Source organism: Heloderma suspectum, chromosome 2, assembly GCF_057233095.1.
Source record: "Heloderma suspectum isolate Gila_16-S chromosome 2, 16-S_ref, whole genome shotgun sequence".
Classification (NCBI taxonomy): domain Eukaryota; kingdom Metazoa; phylum Chordata; class Lepidosauria; order Squamata; family Helodermatidae; genus Heloderma; species Heloderma suspectum.
The window spans coordinates 338,524,692-338,540,175 of record NC_139459.1 but is presented as its reverse complement, the minus strand read 5'-3'; the positions used below and the strand labels follow the sequence as shown (position 1 = coordinate 338,540,175).

At 52.1% G+C, this 15,484-nt stretch overlaps 1 protein-coding gene across 2 annotated transcripts; it reads left to right on the top strand.

The window, feature by feature from the left end:
• The first annotated feature begins 537 nt into the window (after window positions 1-537).
• On the top strand, window positions 538-13,853 carry LOC146355120 (transient receptor potential cation channel subfamily A member 1-like). Of its 2 annotated transcripts, XR_014788591.1 has the most exons (6): window positions 1,091-1,449; window positions 5,675-5,947; window positions 7,074-7,267; window positions 8,231-8,359; window positions 10,499-11,169; window positions 11,241-13,853. XR_014788591.1 is itself a non-coding variant. In XM_084840672.1 (5 exons), exons 2-5 carry the CDS (start codon window positions 5,731-5,733, stop codon window positions 10,718-10,720), a joined length of 762 nt encoding a protein of 253 aa, XP_084696798.1. In that variant the 5' UTR covers window positions 538-924; window positions 5,675-5,730; the 3' UTR covers window positions 10,721-13,850. The 2 variants fall into 2 exon arrangements, 1 of the variants encoding a protein (XP_084696798.1); XM_084840672.1 differs by lacking the exon at window positions 1,091-1,449 and adding an exon at window positions 538-924 and having other exon boundaries at window positions 10,499-13,850.
• Window positions 13,854-15,484: the final 1,631 nt, after the last annotated feature.

Sequence of the window (15,484 nt, the reverse complement as noted above, 5' to 3'; positions counted from 1 at the left end):
TTATTACATCTGTCCCATCTAGTAGGTGTGACTGGTGAGTTTGGTTGATTTGGCTCACTCAGAAGTTGCTGTTGCAGCCCCTTTTTCTTCAATACAGACTATGGCACAGAACAGGTATCGGAGCATGGCTTCTGTGGATGTTTTGTGGCTTACTGCATCCCTGCCATGGAGTTATGTGTGACTGGTGAGTTTGGTTGATTTTGCTCATTTGGAAGTATCTGCTCCAGGCCAGTCCGTTCTGCTCCAGATGTGTTTGGGGAATTATGGGGTTAATAATACAATATTGCAAGGGTTTTAGCCCTAAAATATTGTTCTCCAGTGTTTCTAACCCATGCCGCTATTTTTGGCATTTCTTTTAATATAAAGGGGCCATTCCGGCTCCTTCCGTTCCAGCTTTCACACCGTCCCCTCAGTACAGCTGTTATTTAGGATTATTCCCCGCCCCACCCTGAAACTGCATGGCACGCATACACATTCAACAGGTTAACCTCCCCCATCACTGCATCTCCATGCGGGGGGGGGGGGACTGCACCTGTTGAGTTTCTGCCTGCCATGATGTCGCCATTAAAGGCACATTAACGGAACCCCCGAAACATCAGAAAGGCGGCGGCGCCTCCACAAGCCAGAAAGAGCGAGCTTGTTGACGCCAGGGGCTTTCGCGTCGCGATCCTGGAACACACACGTACAAACCCCAGGGTGGAAGGGGCTCCCTCGTCCTCCGGGCGGGCCGAGGGGACCGGTCCGATCGGGAGGCGGCCGCGTGTTGGGGGCGCCTTCCGAGAGAGGAGGAGAGACGTGGCGTGGGTTTCCCCCGCCATCCCTCGTGCCGACAAGGGACTACAACTCCCAGCCGCCCTCCGAGCCCCTGTCCCCGAGCAAGGAGCAGGCTTGCGACGGCGGCGGCCCGGCGCAGCCAGGCCGGAGGTAAGCGCCTGCGTGCGGATGGCGTGCCCAGCGCCGCGCCCGGTCGCGATGTCCGGCGTCGGGTGGGACCGGGGCGTCGAGGCGGAAGGCGAGACCCGCGGGCGGCCAAAGCCGCGGCGGGGCGGATCCGGCCTCGCCCACAGCGATCCATCTTGGCGCGATTCGCGAAGACAAGAGCGACGCGGTCAGAGCGGGGCTTGATTCGGATCCGCGCGCCCTACGCCGCTCCAGATCGGGAGGAGGGGAGGCGACGCGCTCTGGCGCACTAGCGCTGAATCGATTCAGGGCGCCAGGCCCGGGTTCCCCACCAGCCCCCGGAATCCTCGATGGGTGCTAGGACAGCGCTAAAACAGGGCAGACGTGCTCCTTGCCTGCTGTCGCGATGGGTCCCCCCCACCCCAGATTTTTCTGAGGGAGAGTTGACAGGATTCAGCTAGACTTAGAGCCTCTACTCCGCACCTGCCCTGTTCCTGAGCTCAGATGGACGTGTGGTTGAGCGATACCTTTTAGTAACGACTCAGAAGGGTGAGTTGGGACACCTGCACTCAGCACACGTTCAGAAGTGCACCCGACATATGTCCAGGACTGTGCCGCTGGATATTAAGTTCCTGCACCCCTGGGCTCGTTCTGTGCTTCTACGGCAGGCGGTGAAAGCAAGGAGCAGGGGCTCCTAGCGGTCTTAGGGTTAGCAGACCCGTGGATCTGAGGCTCCTTGAGAAGCTAGGTGGGATGTGGCTCAACAAGACTTGCCTGGAAACCCAAGCCTATTACTCCAGATTTATTTTTGCAGAAGGAGAGGGAGTGTACATAGTTGGGAGGGAGATGCACTCTGTACATGCTTAAGAGCACTTGCTTCTTGATTATTACTTTGAAGGCTTCAAGGTTGAGTCCTAGTGCTACTTAAGCCCTGCTATGCCTTGATATTTATTGCATAATTTAGAATCAGACTAAAGAGAATAGGGAAGACCCACAGATCAGTTAGATATGAGCTCACGAATATTCCTAATGAATATGCAGTGGAGGTGAAGAATAGATTTCAGGGACTAGATTTAGTAGATAGGGTCCCGGAAGAACTATGGACAGAAGTTCGCAACATTGTTCAGGAGGCGGCAACAAAAAACATCCCAAAGAAAAAGAAAACCAAGAAGGCAAGATGGCTGTATGCGGAGACACTGGAAGCAGCCCAAGAAAGAAGGAAAGCAAAAGGCAACAGTGATGGGGGGAGATATGCCCAATTCAATGCAAAATTCCAGAGGTTAGCCAGAAGAGAGAAGGAATTATTTTTAAACAAGCAATGCGCGGAAACGGAAGAAGATAATAGAATAGGAGGGACAAGAGACCTCTTCCAGAAAATTAGAAACATCGGAGGTAAATTCCAGGCAAAAATGGGTATGATCAAAAACAAAGATGGCAAGGACCTAACAGAAGCAGAAGAGATCAAGAAAAGGTGGCAAGAATATACGGAAGATCTGTATAGGAAGGATAATAATATCGGGGATAGATCTGACGGTGTGGTCAGTGAGCTAGAGCCAGACATCCTGAAGAGTGAGGCTGAATGGGCCTTAAGAAGCATTGCTAATAACAAGGCAGCAGGAGATGACGGTATCCCAGCTGAACTGTTTAAAACCTTGCAAGATGGTGCTGTCAAGGTGATGCATGCCATATGCCAGCAAATTTGGAAAACACAAGAATGGCCAACAGATTGGGAAAAATCAACTTATATCCCCATACCAAAAAAGGGAAGCACCAAAGAATGTTCAAACTATCGAACAGTGGCACTTATTTCACATGCCAGTAAGGTAATGCTCAAGATCTTGCAAGGTAGACTCCAGCAATTAATGGAACGAGAATTGCCAGATGTACAAGCTGGGTTTAGAAAAGGCAGAGGAACTAGAGACCAAATTGCCAATATCCGCTGGATAATGGAGAAAGCCAGGGAGTTTCAGAAAAACATCTATTTCTGTTTTATTGACTATTCTAAAGCCTTTGACTGTGTGGATCATCACAAATTGTGGCAAGTTCTTGGTGGTATGGGGATACCAAGTCATCTTGTCTGCCTCCTGAGGAATCTGTATAACGACCAAGTAGCAATGGTAAGAACAGACCACAGAACAACGGACCAGTTTAAGATTGGGAAAGGAGTACGGCAGGGCTGTATACTCTCACCCTACCTATTCAACCTCTACGCAGAACACATCATGTGGTGGGCTTGATGAAGCCAAGGCTGGAGTTAAAATTGCTGGAAGAAACATTAACAATCTCTGATATGCAGATGATACCACTTTGCTGGCTGAAAGCGAGGAGGAGCTGAGGAACCTCATGACGAAGGTGAAAGAAGAAAGTGCAAAAGCTGGGTTGCAGTTAAACCTCAAAAAGACCAAGATTATGGCAACCAGCTTGATTGATCACTGGCAAATAGAGGGAGAAAACGTGGAGGCAGTGACAGACTTTGTCTTTCTAGGCGCAAAGATTACTGCAGACGCTGACTGCAGCCAGGAAATCAGAAGACGTTTACTTCTTGGGAGGAGAGCAATGAGAAATCTTGATAAAATAGTGAAGAGCAGAGACATCACACTGACAACAAAGGTCCACATAGTTAAAGCAATGGTATTCCCCGTAGAAACCTATGGCTGCGAGAGCTGGACTATAAGGAAGGCTGAGCGAAGGAAGATAGATGCTTTTGAACTGTGGTGCTGGAGGAAAATTCTGAGAGTGCCTTGGACTGCCAGAAGATCAAACCAGTCCATACTCCAGGAAATAAAGCCAGACTGCTCACTTGAGGGAAGGATATTAAAGGCAAAACTGAAGTACTTTGGCCACATAATGAGAAGACAGGATACCCTGGAGAGGATGCTGATGCTAGGGAAAGTGGAAGGCCAAAGGAAGAGGGGCCGACCAAGGGCAAGATGGATGGATGATATTCTGGAGGTGACGTCCTTGGGGGAGCTGGGGGTGGCGACGGCGGACAGGAAGCTCTGGCGTGGGCTGGTCCATGAAGTCGCGAAGAGTCGGAAGCAACTGACCGAATAAACAACAACAAAATGCCTTGATATGCAACGTTGGTGAGCGGAAGAGTTGCGGAGCTTAGGAACCTGGGGTCACTCAGAGATTTACCAGAGATTTCATGACTGATCACATATTTCAAGATCCAATCCCTGATAGGTCCAGGATAGAAATGAGTTTGTCAGGTGTCTGAGCTAACCATGGTTAGCAAAAATGCTGATACCTGTGGGTCAGCTAGCTTAGCTCGGAATGCCCGATGGAGCAATGTTGCAACTGTACCATATGATGAGCCATAGACTGTCCTGGAACCAGCAATGCAAGTGGCGATCTGACGTCGCCCATTCCTTTTTTGTGGTGTACCCCTGAGATGTTTCGTTTATACTTGAAAATGTAAAAGGGTGATCAAACCAGAAGTGGAGACAAATTTGTGTTTGCAAAGATGTACCACACCAGTTCACTAGTGAACAATGAAGGACTGAGGCTTTCTGTCTAGCGTACTTTTTGTGACAATCCTGGGCCTGCGATTGCATCACGAGTGAAAAGGCACTGATTGGAGATGGGCAGTCTAGGGCAGCTAAGAACGTTGGTCGCATCAACCTACCAGAGTGGGGCTAAAACTGTGTTCCTGAATGCGTGTGAAAGGAGATGTAGGGTGACTGTAGACAGAGATTAAAAAAGAGAGACAGAGAGAAGTTTTTCCAGCATGCCAGCAATAAGTAGTCTTGAGTGACGGATGCTACTATTGGGGACTAGTGCTGTCTGTCTGAGCGCTCACCCACTCCCCTGATCAACATGTATAGTTGTAAACAAATACATACTACAATAAGGGTGCAATCCTATGCATGTTTAGACAGAGAAAAGACAGAGCTCCTATCATTCCCCAGCCAGCAAGGCCTTTTGTAGGCCTTTTCTCTGTCTAAACATGCGTAGGATTGCACCCTAAAGCGCCATAAGACTGAAGTAGATCTTAAGGAGAGCCCTGCTGGCTGGATCAGACCAAGGGCCCATCCGGGAAGCATTCAGGCAGCGTCCAAAGGCAACAGACCCCTTGCGTGGTTTGTCACCAGTTCTGTCTCTGTCTTTGAAAGGATGCTGAGCCTGTGAAAGACTGTCCAGGAACACCTCGCTGCTTGCGGCTGTGAAACAGCAATGAAGTCGCCATGAGTAGCTGCGTGAATACTTGGCGTGTCATAGGCAACGGTGTGACTGCCGCTGAGCGTCCCCCTCCGAACCCCCACTTCAGAGGACTTCCCAGTGGTGGCAAGCTATCATCCCCTCCTTCCCCTGTAGATGCAGTTTGTGCAGGGGTGGACAATTTTTGTGGGTCATGGGGGCTGCAGCGGCCCCTGCCAGAGGCTGTACCTTGCTCCTGCCGCCGCCGAACATGCCGCCGAGTTTGCCACGGCAAAAATTGTTCCAATTCAGCGGGGAAACAAGGCGTGCAAGGAGCATGCGCCTCGTCTCCGAGTGGAATTGCGCTCCCGGACGTCTCCCAGCATTCTGCTTGGAGGGAAGGCCGGCACATCCTGTGCGCCTTGCGTCACTGCCGCGTGTTCAGGGGCTGCAGAGGGCGGGGAGCACAAAAATGGCCAAGGGACTCCACATACATGTTGCCCATCCCTGAATTAGCAGTCTGCAACCACGTAGGTGTGCCGTGGAACAAACGCATAGAAAAGTGGGGCTCACAGTGCCGCTGTACCATGCAAGGGTGTTTTACCTCTGAACCTTATCCCGGCTTCCTTATCAGCGTTGCATCATCCCAGAGCCTGATGTGGCCCACGACCAGCCAGTTGAGGCCGATCCATGTGGGCGGAGGGAGTCTGCCCAGTTGGCAAGATGGGCTTCTACATCAGCTCCCTCTCCAGAGCACCCTACGGCAACCGGGGGGGCCCAGAATCCTCGCGTCCCCCAGCCAAGCGTTACCAGGCAGCGCCCAGCTACAACTACAGGTGGACGGAGCTGCACTATGAGGCTAGCCGTGGCAACGTGGAGAAGCTGAAGCAACTCCTGGTGACCTCAGGTGTGTGTTGCACGTAGGGCTAAGGGGGTCTGGATGGCTTTCAAAAGAAATCAATAAAATTCTGTGCCTGGGCAATCAAAATGTTACACCCCAGGAAAGCAGTGCATGTGTGGGGGGCGGGGGGGTGTAGCTGAGTTCTGCAACCTGTATTAAGTATGCAAGTTGAGCGTATTGACCTGATCTCCCTTATTTTGCTTGATTTGGGTTTTGGAAGACACAGGGAAGGACAATGAATTCTGCAGGCCTCTGAGACCCCTGGCTGACCACTTTTGGGAACATGGCACTGGCCCCAATGGGCCTTTGGTCTGATCCAGCCAGGCTCTGCCCTAGGCACCTTTTCAGCCATGCCTCTGGCTTTTGAAATTACAGCAGGACATTTCCAGCCCTCTTCCAAGCACCCTGTTGAACAGGCTGCATGTAGCTTTGGGTTTCTCTTTGACTCCTCTTCTTCCCTGTATTTAGAATGTAGCCATCGTGTTGCTTTCTATTTGCAACAGGGGTGGGCAGCTTGTGGCCCTCCAGCTGTTTTGGCCTACAGCTCCCATCATCCCTCACCATTGGCTGTGCTGGCTAGGGCTGATGGGAGATGTAGGCCCAAACACTTGGAGGGCCACAGGTTGGCCACCCCTGGTGTATGACATTGCAAAAATATGGCCCTTCCTGTCCGGCTCCCTCTGCAAAAACTGGTAATCTCTCTCCTGGACTGCTGCAGTCTTCTCCCCGCTGGCCTTCCGTTGTCTCACCTTGTCCCCTAGCCCACCCCACCCCCAGCGCTCTGCTGCCCAAACCATTCACCCCTCTTGTTGCTCTGGTCATGGGATGCCCCTCCTGAAATCCCTCCACTGGCTTCCTATCCACTCCTGGATCCAGCACAGGTCTTACCTTCCTGCCCACCCCATAGCCTCCCTCCCCCCATCCCCCAGGCTTGTTTCATAAGACACATCTGCCCAGGATATTGCCTCCTCTAGCTCCAAAATGGAACGTGGCCCTTGGGCTGAAAGAGGTTCAGCACCCCTGTGTCAATGTATGCGGTACAGACTTGCCCTCTGGCTTCCAGCAAATATAATTCGTGATGAACTGTCGGTTTCTGTGCTGCTCCAAGATGCTCCCTGCCCTTTGGTTTCAGGCAGGGAGCTGGTAGACCGGGAGGATTATTACGGCAAGACTCCGCTCTACTGGGCTGCCTACAAGGGGCAGAGGCGCTCGGTGGAGCTGCTGCTGCAGCACGGAGCCAATGTCCACACCTGCTGCAAACATGGAGGGACTCCTCTCCATGCCGCCATCGGTCTCTTCCCAGACTGCACCCTGCTGCTGATCCAGGTACTGCCCCCGGAATGGCCCCTTCCTCTTCTGGGCCCCTCATCCTGTTACCAGCTGAGCCCGCTTCCTGCCTTGCAAGCCCTGGCCACGTTCCGGAGGGCCTGTAGCTAGACGCGGAAATGTTCTGTAGCAGCTGCAGGAGGGGAGGGCGAATCCGATCAGGATTGTGGCGTCGGGGGTAGGGAAAGGTTATGCCTTCACCTCCCCATGCTGTTTTCCCAGTGCAAATTACTCGCACAAATATATGAAGCTGCCGTTTTGTCTGGGGGCAGGCGCATGGAGGGCTGGTGCCTGTTGTGTAGTTTCTTGCTGTGGAGACCTCTGGCCTTGACTTCTGGAGTTGGTTTCCATGGTATGGCTTCAGGCAGCTGAGACTGGGGGGACTTAAGACCTTGTATTGGGCCCAGGAGCGTAGCCCAGTCATTTATAGTGTTAGACGGGCGTAGAGATCCATAATGCTTGCTTAAGTTCATTATTGGTGCAATTCCCATAAGCGTGGGAATTGCACTAATAATGAACTAAAGCACGCATTATGGATCTCTAGGCCCATCTGACACTATAAATGACTGGGCTACGCTCCTGAGGCCAATACATTCCACCCTCAGATGATCAAAGGTCGATAACAGGCCTGCAGTCCTGAGGCACAAATGCAGGGGTGGTTCCCCAGATGGCCACCCCCTTTCCCTTGGCCCCACCCCCTTTCCCCCAACCAATAGGGTGGTGGTTTCCCAGTTTTTGTGCAGTTTTCCCCCATTCTAAAAGGATGAAATGCCTCTCCTAGGGCGCAGTTACTGGCAGTAAGGGCTTCAAGCTCCAATACGCTGGTGTTTTGGCCCCGGCCCTTTGCCTTCGGCCCCGCCTCCACAAGAATGTGGCCCCCAGGAGCTTCTCCAAAATGGAATTTGGCCCTTGGCCCGAAAGAGGTTCGACGCCCTTGCGCTAATGAGCGGCTTTCCTCCTCAGCACGGCGCAGACGTGAACCTGCAGGACAATTGGGGAGTGACCCCCATGTACCTGGCCGCGTGCAGTGGACAGACAGAGTGTATCCGGCTGCTGGTGCAGGCAGGCGCCTGCATCTGCTACAGAAACAAGGTGAGCCCTTGCCGAAGGCCAGCATAGTGTGCCTGGCCGGCCCCCCAACCGGCGCCCTCCAGCAGTGTTGGGCTACAAGTTCCATCATCCATAGCTGCATGCATGGAGGTACCACGTTGTTTCTCAGGGAGAGGGGCCAAGGAAGGGGAAAGGCCCAGATTGTGTCAAAATTCAGGAGAGAAGGTGCCCTGAGGTGCCTGAAAAATGATTTAATGAGTTCAACACACTTTGGAAAGCGCTTTTCTTCCTCGGGGCTGCACATAAAATTTCATTGTAAAACATTTTTGGTATTTTAAAACCATAGTATACACTGTAAAAATACATACAAAGTTGCATCCGTTAATTTTCACAACTGCATCCATCAGTTTTCACAGTGATAACTCATAGCTATGTTATGAAATAATAAAATACACATTCTAATTTTTTGCATCCATCTATTAGTATATACAGAGAAAAAAGAATGTAAATTTAATATTTGTAATGGTTATGAGTTATCCCTGATACAAATTTTGGATGCAGTTGTGAAAAGTAATTGATGCAACTTTGTAGTATGGTTTGAGAATGTCAGTGATGTTTTACAATGAAATTGTATTTGCAGCCCCTGAGGAAGGAAATATCTTTCCAAAATGCTTTTCCAAAAATCATTTTTCAGGCACCCTCCTGTTTTTCCACCACACTGTATCTAGCCTACCGAACAACCCAAGGCCAGTTCTTCTGCTGCTCTGCCTTACTTTGGCCACTCCAGCCACAGGCGATGCCATATTGTCCTCTGAAGATCAACAGATCTTCTTAGCAACGGCTTCTCCACCTTCCTGTCTTTTCCTTTCTATCCCAGCCCTGCCCAGCCTCACCTGTTCTTAAATGGCCTGTTCTGCCAAGCAGTGGATGGGAGCCAGGGGGGAGCAGGGCGGGGAGGACGTCAAGCCAGGTGAGCTTCTGATCCCTGGGTACCAAAGGGCCAGTTCGTACGTGGCAGGTGGGGCAACTGCTTCCCAGGGATGCCCACGTGCCATGCCGCTCCAGGATCGTGGGTGTGCAAATTGGCCTTCAGTCTCTCGGGCATACGCTCTGGACATGCTCAGAGTGTTGCTTCCTCCTCTGTTGTTACTTCACAGGCTCGGTGAGTCTGCTTAAGCCCTGTTCCCCAACCCAAGGATGACTTGATGTCCTGGCTGTCTTTATCTTCTTTCTAAACCTTCCCTCCCCGCTGACCACCCATCTGCTAATCCGTCTTTCACTCCTCCTTCCTTGTGAATCAGGGCGAGGAAACTGTGGCTCAAGTTTCATGTGACCTGCACAGATGGGGTGGCACAGAGAGAGACAGAGAGAGAGAGTTGGGATCTCTCACGCACGCACGCACGCATGCAGAGTGTACAATCCTGCCACTTTGCAAATCCAGTCCATGTTTGGCTCTGGCTCCACCCATGTTTGGCCGTAGTTCCGCCCACCACCAGCATGTAGCACTCTACAGATTGCCCCCTTGGGGAATGGGCCACTGACTGAAAAAAGCCCCTCCACCCTCTCTGTAAACCAGGGGTGCAGTTCCTCAGGCCCAGGGAACAAATCTCCCCACGTGGGATCCCGGTAGGGCTCTCTGGGGTTCCCCAGAGGGCCCCGCCCCATCCCCTGTCCCTGTCCCCCTCCCCCCAACTACCAATCATTTGTTGGTTTCCTGGCTTTTGTGCCATTTTTCCCCATTCAGAAAGGGTGAAGTGCCTCTCCAAAGGCTGAGTTACTGGCAGTCAAGAGCTTTAAGCTAAAATGCGCTGGTATTTTTGCTCCTTTGGCCCCACCCACGACTGGACTGCACCTCCCCAGCTTCTCCAAAATTGGTTGGCCCTTGGGCGAAAAGTGGTTCTCCAGCTCAGCTTAGCTACTGGTATTAAGAGCTTTCAGCAGAACAATGCTGGTATTTTGGCCCGGCCACCTTTTGCTTTTACCCCGCCCACCCCAGGAGTGCAGCCTCCCAAAGCTTCTCCATAATGGGAGTTGGCCCTCAAGACAAAATAGGTTCCCCACCCATGCTGTGCACCATCCCCGTGTCAAGACAGATGGGCCATCCCATCTGGAGCAGCCCACGTTGCACCTCCGCTCGCTCCACCGCCCAAAGCACCGTCTGCTCCTTTCTCCCTGCCACAGAGAACCGGAGCCCCCCCCAAGCGCCTCGTCTCGCAGCCAGCCCTGATCTCCTGGATGGAGGCTCGCCGCCGGCAGCCCCCTTCCCTCAAGCACCTCAGCCGCCTGTCAGTCCGAACGGCTCTCGGCCACCCACGGCTCCAAGCCATCAGGGACTTCGACCTTCCTCCGCTCCTGAAGCAGTACCTGATGTTCGAGGACCTTACTCTGGCGGACTGGCCGTAGCCTGGAGGCGCAGAGCCTTGGCGACACCCGGGTGCTTCCGTTGGCCGCGTCCCACTGCAGCTGGGGGGGAGCGGGGCCTGCACTGTCTTTTTCCTGGCTGGCAGCAGGCCTCTGCCTTTTGACAGGGCGGCAGTGCCACCCCACACAGCAGGGAGGGCTGGGCTCTTCAGGTAGAAGAGGCGGGCCGAACGTGTCCCCGGCTTCCTGGTTGGCAACCATCTGTGGCTTCTGTCTGCCTGTGGGGTGTTTGGACAGAAGAGTGCCCTGGCTGGATCAAACCAAGAGTTGATTGTGTGTCCCGGATTCTGTTCCCAACGTCAGCCATCAAGATGCTGCTAGGAAACATGCAAGCAGGCAGATGCCCAGTGTCGTTTCCCCCAGTATCCTGTGCTTGGAAGTATACTGCCTTTGGCCATGGAGGTTCCATTGAGTACCAGGGTGGGCAGCTTGTGGCCTTCCAGATGTTTTGGCCTACAACTCCCATCAGCCCTAGCCAGTGTAGGCAGTATGGTGTTGGGAGTTGTAGGCCAAAAGATCTGGAGGGCCACAAGTTGCTCGCCCCGTTTTAGTTGTTTGGGGAGAAGTTGTTGGCCCAACTGGAGTGTCCTGAGGCATCTCTGTAACCTAGATCCGGGAGGGGAGACTTCCCATCTGAAGTGCTGCCTGTGTTCAAGAATGGTCTTCCTCCTCCCATCCCACCATGTCGGAGTTTCCCTTTGTGAAGATGAGCCTTCAGACCAAGGTGCCAGCAATGGAGCAAAAAAACTGACTTGGATTCCTGCATTGAGCAGGGGGTTGGACTCGATGGCCTTGTAGGCCCCTTCCAACCCTACTGTTCTATGATTCTATGAAACGGCACTATTGCTTGGCTTCTGTGTCCCTACAAGATGAGCCTGGCGCCAGCAGGTGGCATCCTCAGGCAAAAGCCGATGGTCCATCACTGCAGATGCTGCTGCCCTGGGCTGCTTTTTCTGGAATGTTTTCAATCAGTGCTGGGAAGCCGCCACTATACTTGCTCACTTGGGCAGCTATTTTGGCAATGACCCAACATTCATTAGGGTAGGGAGCGGACAACTTCTGGGGCTCCAGGGGGCAATTTCCCTTCCCTGGAACCCACCGGAGGCGAATCCCTGCCACCACTGAAATTCGACAGTGCAGCAACATGGCAGCAAAAAAAATTAAGATTTTTCTCTAAAAAATGTCAAACGGGGGCAGGGGGGTTAGCCTCCTTGTTTCTTTTTTTGCTGCTGTGCCATCCAATTTTGGTGGTAAGTTCAGGGGGCACAAAAAAGGCCAGGGGCGCAAATGGGCCTTGTGTCACCCACCCCTGTGTTGGAGGAATACTCCTGCCTTGGTCCTCCTCGAGTGGCAAGCTAACCCGCCCACCCTCTCACCTGGCCGGAAATAAATAGGCAGAGAGAAGCTGCCTGCTGCCATAGGAGATGGGCTTCCGAAAGAGACCCCTACGCTGAGCGGCCCCTCCAGCTTGGAAGGTTAAGATATTATCCGTGTAATGGATGAACATGTACGTAGTATACTTTCAGTGGGGGTCCTATGCGACATGCCGTAGCTCAGTTGGTAGAGCACCTGCTTTGCATGCAGGAGGTCCCTGGTTCAATCCCTGGCATCTCCACGTAGGGCTAGGAAAGAATCCTCCCTGAAACCCTGGAGAGCCACGGCTGCCAGTCCGTGACAACAGTACTGGGGTAGACAGATCCGTGGCCTGTATAAGGTCCTTTGTTCCCTGACCCTGAATCATGCATGGAAGGGGCTTACGAAGCCCACTGAGGATGGTTGGAGGGAACCAAACGGGGGTTTGAGAAGGACGGGACTGGCAGCTTCCAAGTTTAGGGAAGGGGCGAGTACAGGGATTAGTCTGTGCTGGTGAAGAATTGCTAGACATAAGGGTGATACAGATGCCTTAAAATAGGTTGGGGGGCTAGCAGGGACAGCTGGGTGAGTGGCATGAGTTCTTTGCACGTGTCAAGGAGTGTCGGTGTTGCTGGATGTACAGCAGGGAACATGTGCCTCTCCAGACGTTGTTGGACTGCAACTCCCATCAGCCCCAGCAAGCATGGCCAATCGTGGGAGCTGTGCTCCAATATCAGGAGGGCCATACATTCCCCATCCCTGATGTACAGCAAGGGGTGGCGGAAATGCAGTGACGGCAATGCACCATAACCCTGAGCATCAGGGATGGCGAACAGTGCGCAAGTGTCGGTGTCCCACCTTGTCCAGACCCTTGCAACTTGCACCAGAGCTCAGGCTGCTGTCTTGGCCGCTACGTGCTTGGCCCTGGCCTTCAAGACCTGGATGGAGGACTGGCTCCTGATGCGGTTGCCTGTGCGCCCTGTGGGGTTTCCAGCCACCACGGCCCCATGTGAGAAGCAGTTGCCGCCACGCGTCGGACTTCGTCTGGTGGCATCCTTAGTTTATGGAGCAGAGGACAAGGAGATCTAGCTGCATCCCGCAAGCCGCCGCCAGGTTCTTCCCTGCACAAGTGAGAAGGGCAGCACTGTTGGGATGGTGAGGCCTTCACCAGCCTTGGGTGGGCAGGGCTGGCAAGAGACCAAACTCTTCACCTTCTGTAACCAACTGGGGGCTTCAGGGAAGCTGAGAACACATGGAAATAGCCTGGTGGGATCAAGTTTCAGCACAGCCCTCTCCAACAGGACTCTCTTCCTAGGCCAGCCTGCATCAACCTGGTCTTCCCCAGATGTTTGGTGCTACAGCATCCAGCATTCCTGACCATTGACCATGCTAGCTGGGGCCGATCGGAGTTGAAGTCCCAACCATCTGGAAGGTACCTGGTTGGGGAAGGCGGACCTAGGAAGAGAGAGTCCCCTTGGACCCCACCGATTTCTGAGGGGTATTTTTTCTCTGAATTAGAAAAAGCCATTGAGGGGATGCCATCCCCATTTTAGCCCCCGTCTTGTCTCTTTGTGTTCTCCCCCGCTTTCAGTGCTCATAAAAAAAACAGAGGAATGAAGGGGGGAATGGCATAGTGTGGGGTTGGCAATCTTCTGTATTTTGGGGTGGAGGTGGTATTGGTATCCAGATCTGGAGGTTGGAAGTGTTCAAACTCTCCAATAAATGACATGAAATGAATGAAATAAAGTGCTTGACATCCAGCAGTCGGCATTCCACAGTTTCGGAGAGCATACGCTCATGCGGAGCATTTCCAAAGTGCATGCATGTTTTCATACCAACCCCCAGACAGGTCTAATTAAAATAGGAACTATTTCTTGCAGCTAGGACATACTTCCACTTTTCTTTACGAATGAAATTGAAATAAATCTTTTTACCACACCTAGATTAGTGTGGTAAAACACAATCCCTACTTTGGCTCAGTCTTCTCCCAAAAGAGGGTCTATGACCCCCCCTGGCAAAGGTGAAGTACAGGCTGAAGGGGCAGGATTGCAGCTTGAGATCGATAGTCATATGGTCAAGGAACACTTAATTACTTTGAATGAGTTCAAACCTCCAGGGCCAGATGAACTGCATCCTAGAGTAATAAAGGAACTGGCAGAAGAACTCTTAGAACCGCTGTCTATTCTCTTTGAGCAATCATGGAGGGTGGGGGAAGTGCCACATGACTGGAGGAGGGCTAATGTTGTCCCTATCTTCAAAAAGGGTAAAAAGGAGGAACCTGGGAACTACAGACCAGTCAGTCTGACATCAATCCCTGGGAAAAGTCTGGAGCAGATGATAAAGCAATCCATCTTTAAGCACCTTGAAAACAATGCAGTGATTACTCGAAGCCAGCATGAATTTGTCAAAAACAAGTCCTGCCTGGCGAATCTGATCTCATTTTTTGATCAAGTAACCTCCCTTGTGGACCGTGGGAATGCTGTAGATATCATATACCTTGACTTCAGCAAAGCTTTCGACAAAAGTGCCCCATGATATCCTGATGAGCAAACTAGCTCAAAGTGGGCTAGATGAAACAACGATCCGGTGGATCCACAGTTGGCTACATATTCGGACTCAAAGAGTGCTTATCAATGGGATCTTCTCAAACTGGGGAGAGGTAACGAGTGGGGTACCGCAGGGCTCAGCCCTGGGCCCAGTGCTCTTCAACATTTGTATTAATGACTTGGAGGAGGAGGTGCAAGGAATGCTGATCAAATTTGCAGATGACACAAAATTGGGTGGGGTAGATAATACTTTGGAAGACAAAATTCAAAGTGATCTGGAGGGCTGGGCAGAAAACAACAGAATAACATTTCATAGGGATAAATGCCAAGTTCTGCACCTAGGAAAAAGAAACCAAATGCACAGTTACAAGATGGGGGATCCGTGGCTCAACAACACTACAAGCGAGAAGGGTCTTGGAATTGTCGATCACAAGCTGAATATGAGCCAACAATGGGATGTGGCTGCAAAAAAGGCAAATGCTCTTTTGGGCTGCTTTCATAGAAGCATAGCTTCCAAATCCCGGGAAGTACTAGTTCCCCTCTACTCAGCACTGGTTAGGCCTCATCTGGACTACTGTGTCCAGTTCTGGGCACCACACTTGAAGAAGGATGCAGACAAACTGGAGAGGGTTCAGAGGAGGGCAACAAAGATGATCAGGGGACTGGAAACAAAGCCCTATGAAGAGAGACTGAAAGAACTGGGCATGTTTAGCCTTGACAAGAGAAGACTGAGGGGAGATATGATAGCGCTCTTTAAGTACTTGAAAGGTTGTCACAGAGAGGAAGGCCAGGATCTCTTCTTGATCATCCCAGAGTGCAGGACACGGAATAATGGGCTCAAGTGACA